The sequence below is a fragment of the Sinohyriopsis cumingii genome, chromosome 19 (assembly GCF_028554795.1).
Source record: "Sinohyriopsis cumingii isolate HCF-2022 chromosome 19, ASM2855479v2, whole genome shotgun sequence".
Taxonomy (NCBI): Eukaryota; Metazoa; Mollusca; class Bivalvia; order Unionida; family Unionidae; genus Sinohyriopsis; species Sinohyriopsis cumingii.
This window is the reverse complement of record NC_142979.1, coordinates 20544281-20560161: the sequence shown is the minus strand read 5'-3', so window position 1 is coordinate 20560161 and position 15881 is coordinate 20544281. Positions and strand designations below refer to the sequence as shown.

At 36.9% G+C, this 15881-nt stretch overlaps 1 protein-coding gene across 1 annotated transcript in view; it reads left to right on the top strand.

The window, feature by feature from the left end:
* The window catches only part of LOC149775245 (uncharacterized), a 28085-nt gene extending 23001 nt beyond the window's left edge, over window positions 1-5084 (top strand). The window contains exons 2-3 of the mRNA XM_089943095.1: window positions 600-1323; window positions 3360-5084. Of these exons, the coding sequence (XP_089799221.1) occupies window positions 639-1323; window positions 3360-4297 (1623 nt within the window). The 5' untranslated portion in view covers window positions 600-638 and the 3' untranslated portion in view covers window positions 4298-5084. The remainder of the gene's footprint in view (window positions 1-599; window positions 1324-3359) is intronic.
* Window positions 5085-15881: the final 10797 nt, after the last annotated feature.

Here is a 15881-nt window from a genome sequence, read left to right as displayed (position 1 = left end):
ATATACGTGTATTGGTGCTGTTTATGTTCGAATCATGAAACTGACTCTTAGTACCACACCTTTACAAGCAGAGAAGGCCTATATTTTCCGCTTTTCAGACTTTGCTTGAGTTTAGATCATGGCCATATAGTCTTTTCACTGATCGTAATTACGGTGTTTTGTGCTTTTTACTGTTCATGGCCACATAGATTTACGAAGCTCATGGCTATATAGATTTTTCCATGCTACATACACCTCAGTCAATACAAACAGTGACGGATTCTGAAATATTCTTTGGTTTGGGAGCCGGAATCACCAGTGCGTACCGGCCTGGGGAATAGAAACAAGTAGACTTAACGCCCGTGTGGGCCCAGGCGGTGTATGACTCATAACCTTCTGCGTGTTGAGCATTTGCCAGAAGGCATTGTATTTTAAGCATTTCGATGCCATAATATAATCCATCTAACAGTCTAGTTAAATTTACCTTGTGGTAACTCCATTTCTTGATATATGATGTCATTATTATAGTCTTTCAAAAATATATATATATTTCTTAAAACATCAAGAACACTGGTCTTCCAGTAAACAAAATAATATCTTCCTTTCTATTTCATATACAGAATTTACAAAACTGAGCAACTGGATATATCACTTCAACGATGCATCAAAGGAACAGCTCACGTGTTCATTGGATGGTTTTCTTTGGCATCTGCGTTTCGCAGATGCACATAGCAAGTGCGCAGCTTGTGACTGCATCTATAATAGCTCCTATGACTACAATGGAGAATGAAACGGTTTATCCTTCCTTGGCGCTTACGAGTTCCTCTGCAGAAAAGACAACTCTATATGTCTCCACATCGGCTTCTAATACGCCAACAGAGTCTGTAGTTGGATACACAACTGTAGATCCAAGAACTACACTGGGAAATGAGACTATTTATTATCCCTCCACTATTGCAACTTCGTCAAAAGGAAGTTCTCGTTCTTCTCCGTCAGCCCCAAAAACAACGCAGCTTTCAACTGCTGAATATAACATATCTATTGCACAGGAAACGACTACAAGTTTTGACGCACAAATGACTTCATCTGTTAGGGAATCGCCTTCGTCAACATCTTCAACTCCAGAGACAACTTTACCTCCAGAGAAAACTTCAAATCCAGAGATAACTTCAACTCCAGAGATAACTTCAATTCCTTGTGCAACTTCAACTCCACATACAACTTCAAATCCAGAGACAACTTCAACTCAAGAGATAACTTCAACTTCAGAGACAACTTCAACTACCCAGTGCACCACTAGCCCAACTACTACCAAAAAGTCTAAGAAAGACTGCGTGATATACGGTAAGATAATTACGTGTTCTGTCAATAAACTCCACTTGTTTATTTTAATCTAGTATGCCATGCTCTGCAGCTCTGAGCTCTAACTTGTAACTCTTCTTGCAGCTTCGTGTTTCAAGATCGGACAATAAGATTGGACAATTTGATAGCATATTTACCCTATATCTGACGACTCTTCTAAAGGTTATTTTTCCAACAAATTTGTTTAACTTAGCTTCACCTTCCCTAAATATAATAACAAATACGGGTCCCTGTTTGGTCCTAAATTTGGATACCTTATTTGTGATTTTTCAGATGAAATAAATACCCATATGTAGATATTTGGTTGTAAAATACATTACACTTTCAGGCGACAAATCCACAAAATATGTCAAACAGCAACTCGTGTTAGCTTACATTATATACGACAATATTATGAATTACTTTGTAGGCTAATTGCATATTATACAAATGGCATAAAGCAAACGTATTTTGTTGCCTTGACTATATTCCACGAAACACGGGTTGGGTTATACTTTTATTTTGTGGTATATCGGATACGATCTCAGAAGTCGGTGGCTTATCGGATACAGTCACAGAAACATATTGCGGTTAAGGGACGAACTCTGAAGACTCTCTCTCTCTCTCTCACACACACACACACACACACACACACACACACGCACACCGTGGGCAAAGACATTTCTAGAGTGATGAGTAAGTCCTTCTCATAGCAAGAAATGAGAAGAATCTTATGAGAAACATCTTTTCATAACACTATAATTTAGACACTAAAAATCTACAAGCCTCATTGAATAAATCATATCTTCACGGGCCACGCTGTTTTGACTTGAGCACAGCACAGAGAATACTCTAAGATTCTTTCCATTCTCCAATAGGCTGTCAGGTAAATTATATCAGAAAACCTTCCAAATGCACTGCATAGAAATACACACACACACAGACACACATATATATATATGTGTGTGTGTGTGTGTGTGTGTGTGAGTGTGTGTGCGCGCGCATGCTAGATTTTCCATTGTGTTATATAGAATTAAGAACGAAGGAATTAGGATAAAACCGGTATATAAAACATTTTCATGAAATTTCTTAAAGTTAAATTGATGTAGATTTGTTGCGTTTCCCAGTAAATAGGTAAATACAAAAGCAGAGGCCACGTAAATCATTGCAACCTAATAGCTGAGCACAAAACAAACTAACTTAAAGGAAGGAGCGTCCCAAGTTTAAAATCCCACTCTTGCCTTGCACATGTTTTTCGTGAAACACAATGTTCGACAGAAGGGACACTGGTACTTACTTGTTGTTTGCGACATTTACTGCGTTACCTGAGAACTGGTTGATGTAACAATAGGGCCTATAATATTGTACAGATGTCTCTGAAAGTAGTTTCGCTAGTATAGGTAATAAAGTGTGATAATTACTGTTTTTGCAGCTCATGTAAACATAACACATTATAGCCATTATTGTTGTGTACGTACAACCTCTACAGCAAGGGTCATACTGTTTCAGATGAATAGTGAGTCTCTGTTATAGGGGTTTATGCTATTATATCAGCTCTCTTGAGCACACAATGCAATCAATCACATACCTTTTTGTGTATATGTGGTGTATGTTTTCTTTAACCCACATGGGTGTGCCCTTACGTTTTGTCAACTTTAGTTGTCGAAGAAACTAGTTGATTAATTTTAATCATTTCCCCGTCATCGCTCACAAATCTCGCAAAAAATTGTGAAAGAAACTCGTCGAATATTTTTAATCATTTTCTCGCCAAGGTTTGCAAATCTCGCAAAAGATTGAAATTATTCCCTGAGATTCATAACTTTCATTTGAGAAGAGGTGAGGTACTAATACATGATTCCCTATATATGTTTTAAAAAATACCCAATCCATGTCGATTGAAACTCATACATATTAGTCGATGTTCTATGGATCCAAGTGTTCTAGGATCATGTTTAAACTGTACATAAAGATGTTTAACAATATTCAAGTGTAAACCGTGACAATGTAATCGAGGTCTTTGTGTGTTTTTTGTATTTTAGACCAAGACCTTTTCGATCAGCTTCGACGGGAACTTATAAATGATGAAGGATACAAAGACGAAATATATCTAGATACTAGAGGAAACCCTACGTTTGGAATTGGCCACAAAATCACAAGAAAGGACCCAGAGTTCGGCAAGCCAGTGGGAACAAAGGTCTCTAAGGAGAGGATTGAGGAAGCATTCAAGTGCGACGTGAAAGCTGCTATAGAGAGTTGCTGTAAACTTTTCAAGGATTTCCTGAATCTACCGAAAGAAGTCCAGCTGATCATCTTGAACATGAGGTTCAATCTTGGTCACGCGGGATTGGCGAAATTCGCAAAGTTTCGAAACGCTGTTAACAGAGGGGATTGGAAAAAAGCAGCGGATGAAATGGAAGACAGTAAATGGTACAATCAAGTACCTGAAAGAGCAAGAAGGCTCGTAGAAAGAATGAGGGAAGTAGAGAAAAAAAAATCTTCATGCGTCCTTTTTATGATAGATCCTGACATTTTGGATCAGCTTCGACTGGAACTTATAAATGATGAAGGATACAAAGACGAAATATATCTAGATACTAGAGGAAACCCTACGTTTGGAATTGGCCACAAAATCACAAGGAAGGACCCAGAATTCGGTAAGCCATTGGGAACAAATGTCTCTAAGGAGAGGATTGACGAAGCATTCAACACCGACGTGAAGGCTGCTATAGAGAGTTGCTGTAAACTTTTCAAGGATTTCCATAATCTACCGAAAGAAGTCCAGCTGATCATCTTGAACATGAGGTTCAATCTTGGTCACACGGGATTGGCGAAATTCGTGAAATTTCGCAACGCTGTTAACATACGTGACTGGGGAAAAGCGGCGGATGAAATGGAACGCAGTGAATGGTACCATCAAGTACCTCGTAGAGCAAGAAGACTCGTAGAGAGAATGAGGAAAGTAGTGAGAAAGTGCTGATATGTAAACAAATTACTTTTATTAGGGTAAGTTTCGGCGTGTTGTTAAAATAGATTGAGATTACCTGTACTAAATATATGGCTGCATTTTCAATGCTTACACTTTTGAATATGGAAATAAACGAAGCCGGCGTGAAGGAAGCTAGAGAGGGTTGCTGTATAGTATTAAAGAATTTCCAAAATCTACCGAAAGAGGTCCAACTGATTATCTTGAACATGAGGTTCAATCTTGATTACTCGGGATTGGAGAGATTCTAGATGTTTCTAAAGGCTGTTAACAGAAGGAACTGCGTTAAAGCGGCAAATGACATGAAAAAGAGTAAATGGTACAAACAAGTATCTAAAAGAGCGAAACGACTGAGAAAAAGTAAAGAAAATCTGTTGATACATGAATTTTCTTTTCACTATTTTAGGGTAGGTTTCCCCGTGTTGTTAAATGGATTCAGCTTACATGGACTAAATACATGGTTGCATATTCGATGTACAGAATTTTTATTATATGTTTAACAGTTGTATCTATACAAGAACTTTAGTTTTCATTTAGTTTGTTAACGAGCGTAATATGAGTTATTTTCCATAACAATTAACAGATTTCGTCTATATTAACATAAGAAAAGAATTCTTATTATTAATAATAATTATTATCCAGATAATATTTTGAATATTTCTAATTAGATGTTGAGTATAACTTACATCTAGCATCTAAATTATCCACTGAAACAAAATTATGAAACATGTATATTCAAAGGTCATTCAATATTTTCCCTTATTACAATTTTTTTCTCCAATTTACCATAATAAAATATTTATTTTAATGATGTATTTATGTTACATTTTTTTATAATCAAACCTTATAATTATTGCCAGCATTTGCTGCTTAAAAATCTTTATTACAAAATCGAAGATGACCATGTTCTTAAGCATAAAAATTAGTCTAAGGAACAATGAAATGTGTGGAGTAAAAAGAGAAAATGTTATTTTATCAGGGTTCACTCGGATAATCATGCTAAAAGATTAAAAATGGGCCCGATTTTCTACTGCTTGCACCACAGAAGGTACACTGTTGCAAAATACTCTGTTTTGTCCAATATAAGTCTTCTACCCACGTTACCTTTCTTCTTAATTGATTCTTCCCCAAATATCACATAGAGTAGAGTAAGAAACAAATTAAGAATATTAGTTATAGTTCATATTTCTCATATTTCTCAAGGTATTGAGGATATATAGGACATTCCTATCAAAATAAAACAGACACACTGTGTGACCTTTGCTCACCCCCATTTCGTGAGTCGTGTATAAAATAAGTTATAATTACAAGCCATGTTTTGATGTCTCAACATTGCCGCAATCTAGAATTAATCTCTTACGTAAAGTAACCGTGACAAGAGAGAAGACCCGGCAACTTGGATCAGCACGTGCATTAGATCGAGCAACTTTCCACCTATGGGTTACAGCAAAGTAAAAGCATCAGAGGAACCCGCGATGGAACTGGATGTTTTTCTAAATCCGTCCCCACGTGGACAGACAGCGATAATGACATTGTCTGCTAAGTGTGTTTGGATCGGGACAAAGCGACATACAATCGGAATTGAGATAGAGGGTGTGATAACAATTTCAATCCGAATTATAACTTCTAACTAGCAAGCGAAAATGTAGTCTCAATTACGAGGATTGCTGAGCAATAATACTGATACTCCGTGAAAGCCACTCATAATTTGGCGGTAAAACTTAGAGAGTAGATTTAAGGAAAGACAAAGCTTCGTAAAGGTCAGCAGCAGAGAGGGTGAACAGACATTTTGCTGAAACGCCATTTGCTTAAAATAAAAGCTTCTTACGAAATGAAAAAATAAGGTCATTAACGCCAAACCAAAGCCTCTAACTTACTGAGAGTTTCTCTAATTGGGTTAGGTTTTTTTGTTGCTTTATTTTTGTCGAAATTTGTGTGTGTTTTTTTTTACCCGCCTGACGTCTCATTGAGGTCAGACCCTCTCTGCTGCTGTAATTAAATGGTTTATTTATATATCAATAATGACACCGGGTACGGAATCTTCGTGATTCCCTTAGACACAATCTTCAAGAACATCAAGAATCTCAAGTGTAATAAGCAGTAGGTACAGACAAATTATTTAAATCCATTAAAAGGTTACTGAAAGAGTTGCAGAGGCAACTGAAGGTCTTATTTTTTTTACTGATAAAGCTCTTGAGTACTTTGTTGAAAATCAGGATAAACTAATTGACATTGCTGCAAATGAATATGAGTATTGACGAAAATATTTAAAATCTGAATATGTTGCAAACGTATCACCTGAATATTGGATTCCTATAATATATTTTGCTGCGAAAGATTCAGATATTAAATCAAAAGATCCAGACTATATTAAGTTTCAACAGAGTGTAGAAAATAAACGAGAAAAAGATGTTCCTAGTTAACCTCCTCCAGCTACAGGAAGTAATTTTCCTACTCAAGGAAGCGGTCTTATTGCTTGTCCTAACAATATTCTTTCTGACTTAGATTAGAAATTCTGATTGGAGGAAAACGCGCTGGAAATAATTCGTCGGAAATTATAAGTGAAATTTCTGATAATTGTCGAAGATTATTTACTGGCGGTATTATGGATATCAATGTTTATCGTTTTCTCATTGATGAAATTGCTGATGATTATCACAGTGATTAGATAAATAAGTAATAAATAAAATGATTATACATCATGCTCAACGTGGACCAATCATAATTAGAGTAGCAAATTCGCGATTACCAACCTATAAAGCGACTTATGGAGATGGACGCATTGATGTTGTTATATATTTATTCAGAAGGATGGCTCCAAAAGCAATACCGATTGTAAAACAATTAGGGATAAAGGCTATTGAGGCTGTTCGTCATAAAGTCATCGCCGCTATTGGTAATCTTGCAGGTAAAGCGTTCTCGATGATCAAAAATAGACTAGCACAGTTAATTAGACGAAAACCGCAGAGAGTAAAATTAGCCTGCACTGAAGTTGTAACTGCAAATGTCAGAAAAATAATAATTCAGGCAGCCAATCAAAAACTATCAGAGTAGGCTGGTGAAGCAGAACAATATAACTACTAGTATGATAACAGGTTGTGGTCTTCGTTTTAGACGATGATAAATATAATAAAATGTTTAAACGTATATCCGATCCTGCGTTCGATATGGACGCACCAGTTCTCAAGGATGAATCTATGCGTGATTATCAATTTTGTTCTAACGACGCAAGACAACCAAATCAGTGTGGAAGAATCGAATTACAAGTTCAAGATACAAGTAGATATTTCTTACCCGCCGAAGCATATATTGAAGTAGAAGGTGAAATTATAAAAACAGACGATACTGAATATAACGAAGCTGACAGAATAAGTTGTTAATAACGGACTTATTGCGTTTTTTCACAGCGTTACGTATATGATTGATGGAAGAAATATTGAAAATATTCACAAGAACGTTGATGTTGCTACAGCAATAATAGGTTTAGCAAGATATTCTGATGATTATACAAACTCAGCTAGTCCAACAATGATGTTTGCTAAAGACACTTCTGACTTTCCAGAATATATATGCTTAAATAAAGGTAACGTAAGAAACGCTGCAGGAAATGCAGAAACACCCGCAGTAATATCAACGAATGCAAATTACAATTTTAGATGTGCAACACGTCAATCAATGTTAAACAATGTTCGTAGAAGATTTTCATGCGCAATTACATTATCCCACATCTTTGGATTTTGTAGAAATGTTAGAAAAGTTATTTTTGGAGCTAAACATACAGTTTTACCTGTTAGAAAAGCTACTGAAGATGATATTATCGGGCATCATGGTGATCGTGCTTCTGACAAAGTAATATTATTTAAGCTTTTGTTGATTATGCTGGTCATGATCCCATCGTTCGCTAAAGAACAAGTTACCTTTTAATGGATTCAGGTGGTAAGTCAAAGTTATCATGGTTGCCAGTAACTACCGATAGTGTATAAAGTGCTGTCAATGGTATATTTACATGACATATTGCATCACAACAAGGTGTTTCTGCACCAAGGCATATTTTCGTTGCTCTTCAAGATGTTGCACGATTAAACTCTCAAGAACGTAGTCCAATGATATTTGATAAACATGGTGTTTTTTGAAGTTTCTTGAAGAATGAATGGACATCAAGAACCATCTGAAGATATATTAATAAATTTTGATCAAAATGATTTAGCGCGTGCATATCATCAGTTAATGACATTTTTGGGACGTGATCCAAATATAGATACTGGTTTGCAAGTATCACAGTTAGATTTTATAAATCTATATCCAATGTATTACTTTTCTTGATTTATTTAGACAATCTGTCATTGATATACATTTTCGAACTCGCGTCAATCAATATTGGTATATTTACATGGCATATTGCATCACAACAAGGTGTTTCTTGATTTATTTAGACAATCTGTCATTGATATACATGTCAATAGGTGTTAATTATAGAACAATTGATGTTATATTCAGCGACAAAGCAATGTTACATGAATGTGCTGGTGGACGACTGAGAGTTGCTGATGCTCTAGTACAAAAACTTGTAATTAAATCACTTATTATATTATAAAAAAATGTCCTATAGTCACGTTAATGCCACTCTGACTTCCGGCCAGGTATAAAGAATACAAATTAAACTTGCAAGTAAATGCGGAATAAAAATATCCCTAAAAATACATCAAATTTATAGTGGTGGTCTAAACAAATTAACATTAACCAAGACTCAACTCAAACATTTTAATAAGGCTTTAGAATCTAAAAATGGAGTTCATATTCATCTTTCTCCGAGAGCTATTAAAGATTTAATTAAACTAAGGTGGTTCATTTCCACTTCTTGCAGCTACACCAGGTTTAATAGCCACTGCAGCTCCAGCCATTGCAAAACCAGCTGCACTTTGTGTTTTAAGCGGTACTGCCGGAAAGGTTGGTAGTATGTTTTTCGATAAAATAACAGGCAAAGGATATAAAAATGGGAATGGGTCTAAGATTACCAGGAATGTCATATCGATTCAGAAAAGGCCTGAGACTTCCAGGAACACCTCGCTAATTTTGCCAATGTCAAATTTTGATTTACTTGATGCTGCTAAAGAAATAAATATAAAATATTTCAAAGGTGTATTTATGCATGAACAATTACCAAACAACCAAACAATTATGAAACAGGAATTATTAATCTTGATATCTGTTTTTGTGCCGGATCTCACTGGGTCGCATACGCAATTGATCCACGTGGAATTGTTTATTTTGATTCGTATGAGTTGGCACCACCAATTAATTTTTTAAAATAATCAAACACATTAAAACATACATTCCAGTCTGATATTCAACATTAACAACACAAACGTTGACAGATCCACCGATATGTGACCGTGAAGTAATTGCTGTACTCTGCGCTATATCAAACTCTTCTAGTGCACCTCATAAAGTCGTGCAAGAGTATACAAGTAACCGCGTCGTTTTAAACAGATCTTGAAATATAATGGTTGATATTTGCGAAAGAGCTTCTCTTAGTGTTACCACTAAGGGAAAAAAATATTCATGCTATTGATTTATCAAATTACGCAGCTAAAAATGAACTTGAAGATATTATCAACCTCTCTGGGTGTTGAAAGATATTATTTTTCAGTATAAACGCGGTGTTCTGAAGACTAGTAATATTAAGTGGAATGATATTGTTCATAGAGTACTTGGTGCTACGACTGATAATATTCCAGTATTTACTGACGGCGGTAAAATCAGTGACTCAAATATATCAATCGTAATTATTAGAGATGAAATTCCAAAAAGTGTTGCTAATCGTTTGCGGACCACCGGCGATACAATGACAGATGAACTCAGTATGAACGGCAATAAAATAGTTATTTTAATAGATCCAACATTTGACGAAGAGACAATAAGAAAAGGTATGTAGACACAGTAGATACAATTTGACCATTTGACCACAATATGAGTTTAGAATGACGCTCACGTAAGTGTGCTTTTAAATCTTAGTAGAATTTTGTTATAAAAATTAATGAAATCGCAGAGGAATTCTTTGGAAATCGGTTGACTGTTGACGTAAAACTCGTTGATATTAACAAAAAACTCGGTGATATTAACAGAGCTGTGTCAATTATTTAAACAATTACAAAACGGTCAGGTGTTATTAGAGGTCCTAAATCATTTTCAGAGCCAATCAGAGTAATATCAATGATATTAGAAAAAGACTAGAAGATGTCATAAGTGGAATTCCTGATGTTGTTGAAAATTTATCTGATTAAAATTCCCCACAAGCAGATTATGAACCTGAAATATACAGTAGCGTATGACCAAGCATTATGGTCACCAGTCAATATATCCATTAAACATCGCGCTGAGGTTACCGGTATATACAGGTTTTCAGTACTTGGTGTTGTAATATTAATAATATCTACCACGATTTCACGGCGTTATCCATTAAATAGATATCCTTGATCTATGTTAGTGATGTTAAATCAAAACGACGAGGTAACATTTACTGTGGAACCCGAAGACGGAAACAAACTCGGCTTGATTTATTATTGATGCCTTTAATTAGTAGCTAAATTCCCACCTAATTAGAATATAATGAGAATTCCGAGCAACGTTCAGCGTTTTAGATACAATCAAGCAAACAAAATTTCAAAAAATATCGCTGACGGGTATATAGTAAATGTAAAGAAATATCGCAGACGTGTAGTTATTGTTGAAATAATTGTCTATTCAGCGTCTGCTGTTGTTGCTGGAACCGGCGTATTACTATCAGCAATAACAACATCACTTGTAATGGCACCAGCCGTTGTGACAATTTGTGTTTCATCTGCAAAAACAATTGACAGTATTATTAAAAACATCTCAAAGAAATATGCAAGTGCACAAATGCGAAATTGCATGATTATATAATAAAATTGCACACAGCGAAGTAAGCATACTCCAAATTATCCTCGTTTTTATCAAACAGTCTTTGTGATTGAAAAATATCAGATTCTTAGCTCACGGATATGATCAAAGTTTACAAAGAAGCCATGACTGTGATTGATTTAGAAACTCAGGATTTAAATAAAATGCCAGCTTCGAGCGAGCTACTTTAACAAATCGTAACGAACACAACTCCGTTAAAAACAACAATGATATCGGTAAGCTCAACTAATCCAGAATTTAGTATTCAATTTCCAACTGCAATTCCAGTGAAAGAAATCGCACTTGCATAATTACGAGTATATTACAGCTGGCTGAATATCAGATCAAAATCATTTGGTGGACTACAGGCGAATAATTCGCTTGTATTTGTAAATACTGGAATAGGCTGGAGATGTGCTGCTCCCACAGCCTATGTGTGACCAACACTTTCTTCAAATGCAAGGAGATCCACCAGGTGTCGTGGAGACACCCACGTTCACGTCACTGGCACCAGCTAGACCTCGTCATCACCAGGCGTGCAGAACTGGCCAGTGTCCTCCTTACCCGCAGCTACCACAGTGCCGATTGTGACACGGACCATTCCCTCGTGGCCAGCAAGGTGCGAGTATTACCCAAGAAGCTGCACCACGCCAAGAAGAAGGGTCACCCACGCATCAACACCTGCTGTGCAAGCAACCCAGAGAAAACACAGCAGTTCATCAGCAAACTGAAGGAAGCCCTCACCAAAGTGACACCTGATGACACCATTGACTCCAAGTGGTCCCATATCCGTGACTCTGTGTACAATTCAGCCATCACAACTTACGGGAAGAGGGAGCGAAAGAATCTCGACTGGTATGAGGCAAACTGGGAGGAGATGGAGCCCGTGACTGAGGCAAAGAGGAAAGCCCTCCTGGCATACAAGGCTGCACCTAGCCCCAGAACACTACAAGCCCTCAGGATTGCAAGGAATAACGCCCAGAAGACCGCCCGCCGCTGTGGCAACACCTACTGGCTGAACCTTTGCAACAGTATACAGACAGCTGCTGACACAGGGTATACAAGAGGAATGTATCAGGGTATCAAAAAGGCGACAGGCCCCCCCCCCAGCTACAAGACCGCCCCCCTCAAGTCCAAGACGGGTGAAGTCATCACAGACCAGGGGAAATAACTGCAGCGATGGGTTGAGCACTATCTCGAACTATATGCAACCCAAAACAATGTCACTGGAACTGCCCTGGACGCCATTCCAGACCTGCCTGTCACGGAGGAGCTAGACACACAGCCCACCCTGGAATAGCTCGGAAAAGCCATCGATTGCCTTGCCTGTGGGAAGGCTCCTGTAAGCGACGGCATTCCGCCTGAAGTCCTCAAGAGCGTAAAACCAGCACTGCTCCAGCCCCTACACACACTCCTCTGCCTTTGCTGGGAACAGGGATACATCCCACAGGACATGCGTGACACTAACATCGTCACTTTGTACAAAAATAAAGGAGACCGTAGCGACTGCAACAACTATCGGGGCATCTGCCTCCTCAGCATCGTCGGAAAGGCTTTCGCCCGTGTTGCCTTGGCGCGCTTGCAGATCCTAGCCTTCCGCGTCTACCCAGAATCCCAGTGTGGATTTCGAGCCGGCAGGTCAACTGTAGACATGATCTTCTCACTACGTCAGCTGCAGGAGAAGTGTCGCGAGCAGCAGATGCCCCTCTACATTGCCTTCATAGACCTGACGAAGGCGTTTGACATGGTTAGTCGGAGTGGACTCTTCAGACTCCTGCAGAAGATCGGCTGCCCCACACGTCTGCTTGCTGTCATTATGTCGTTCCACAAGAACATGCACAGCACAGTGTGCTTCAATGGCGCAACATCTGAAGCATTCCCAGTCATTAGCGGAGTCAAACAAGGCTGTGTCCTTGCACCGACGCTCTTTGCCATCTTCTTCTCCATGCTTCTCCAGTACGCATTCAAGGACTGCAGCGAGGGAGTGTACATCCATACCAGGGCTGACGGCAAGCTGTTCAACATGGCCCGTCTCCGTGCTAAGACTAAAGTCACAGAGGTACTCATCCGTGAATTGCTCTTTGCCGACGATGCAACCTTGACATCACACACGGAAGATGGACTGCAGCAGCTGGTATGCCGCCTCTCCCATGCATGCAAGGAATTTGGACTGACCATCAGTTTGAAGAAAACGAATGTCATGGCACAGGACACAGACTCCCCTGCCTCTGTCTCCATCGATGGGTACAATTTGGAAGTTGTCGAGAACTTCACATATCAGATCTGTTTTTACAAGAATATAAAGGACCACCAGAACGAAAACGAGATGATTGTATCACAAATGAGAAAAAGTTTATAACAACTTCAAAATATCGAAATATTTTTTCAGTGAACTGGAACTAATGATAAATATAATATTTATACCTTTAGTGGCGAAATAAGATACTTGGAAGTTTATAAAATGTATTCTGACCCCATTATGACTGAAGTCAAACAATCAATCGGCAAAATACAAAATCTGCTTTCGTCGTTATCACAACATTATAAAGATGATATAAAACAAACGTCATCAGAACAATAACGAAAAAGTCCCCAGTCCACACAGAACAATTTAGTGTTGACATAATTATTGATGAATACCGCAACCTAGACTTTTTATTGACGCAGGAACAACTAAATCAACTGCGGCGAGAACATATTATATCGAGTGAGTGTAATAGAGATCAGATTATGAATAATGTAAATTCCTGCATTAAATTTGATCAGATTAAAAGATATTGCCGAATTACGAATAAAAAATCTCGTTTTATTAAACTGATTGGATTATTCTAGAAAATATACAAAATATTACAAAATATATTATAACAAAATATTTGTTTTACTGATTCTCGCTCCGATATGAGATAAATAATGAATATCATTCAGATTTTATAATTTGATTGGGTATATGCTGCTAAAAAAATTAAAAATGAAAACCTCGGCGATTATCTAAATAACTTATCGACATGTTAAATCTTCATAAACCACAGCACAAAATGATATTTTTATAGCTAAAGCATAACTGATTTTATTTGTTTATTAAGCAGAAAAAGGAAAAATTAACGGTTTATCGATAAATCATATGGAGAATCGCTGGGGTTTTCACCCTTTAAAAATTTGCAATTTCACTGACTTTTAAATGACAAATCAACTAAAATCGGTGAAAAAACCGATGAATTTAGACTAAATTTAACTAAAATATAGAATATCAACATATAAAATATTATAGTCAGATTAAAATTAACTTTTGCTTTTCACAATCACTAATCATAACTTTCATTTTCATCACTAGTGACGTTTTCGCTTTCACGATCTGATATAATCTTTTTCAGTTGTCTTACGCGTGTATTGATAATTTTTTTGTTTCATATTCGCTAGATAATTTTGATATAATGATTCCAATAGTAATTAAAAGCGTGACGAATTTATCCACATCTGTATCTTTCACTTTTGATCTTTCACTGTTGATACAGATTGTAACATAATTTGCTGGAAAGTCTTAATCAATCGATATTCCACTGATAGTGTATATCCACCTCCAAATTTACGATTTTGTAATGATTTAAATTCAAAAATATTTTTTTCAGGATCAAATCGAATTTTTATACCATCATGTTTTAATTTTTAATTGCGGAAATAATAGCAATAATATTTTCAACATTCAGTTGATTTTATATCATTGACCGTTTTTGAGGACGACACAAAATATGATTTATGTTATGAGGACGGCACAACATATAATGTTTGTTTTGAGGACGGCACAAAGACATAAAGAAGCATATTTACAGCGTATATATACTTAATTTGAAGGAGGTCAAATTGACGTTTGTGTAGTGAGAATAGCCAAATTGATATATTTTCCAGAGAGAATTGCCAAATTGATATTTTTCTAGTGAGAATAATCAAATTGAGATTCTTCTTGTAAAAATAGCCAAACTGATATTTTTCTAGTTTGCAAAGTTAACATTTGTCTTGCAGGAATAACCGACTTAAGATTTGGCTAGTGAGAATGGCCCACGTGAGGTTTGTCTAATGAAAATAGTGTAGTGACTTTTTTCTAGTAAGAATAGCCAAACTGAGATTGGTCTAGTAAGCTTTTTAGAATTATGCAATCTTAATTCCAAGGACGGCACAAAATATAATCTTAACTCTATAAGTTAGTTCTGAGAACGGCACAAATACATATATTTTTTGTTTTAAGGACGGCACAACATATACTTGAGCCTTCCCTACGTTCAAAATATTTTTTGCACATCCGCACCCCAAAACGATCCCCGCATATGCAAAAAAAAAAAACACCACGTGGTGACATGGTGGGATAGGTGTGGTATTTTTCTGTTGAATTTCGAGGAATTAATGGGAGAAAGAAAAAAAAAACAATTCGATCGCCCGACCTCGAGACAAAACCTCCAGTATCGGAGTTCTGTGCTTTAGCAATGAGCTATGGAGACATCTTACAGATATACGTTTCAGAAATTATTATAAACTTACCTATGCTGGGTCGCTACATACAGTACTGAGTAAAATTACGGTGTGGATTTATTTTCTATTTTCCAGAACTGATTTGAAAAATAAATGTTTCTGTGTAACCGATCTAAAAATAGCTTTGTTGTATTGG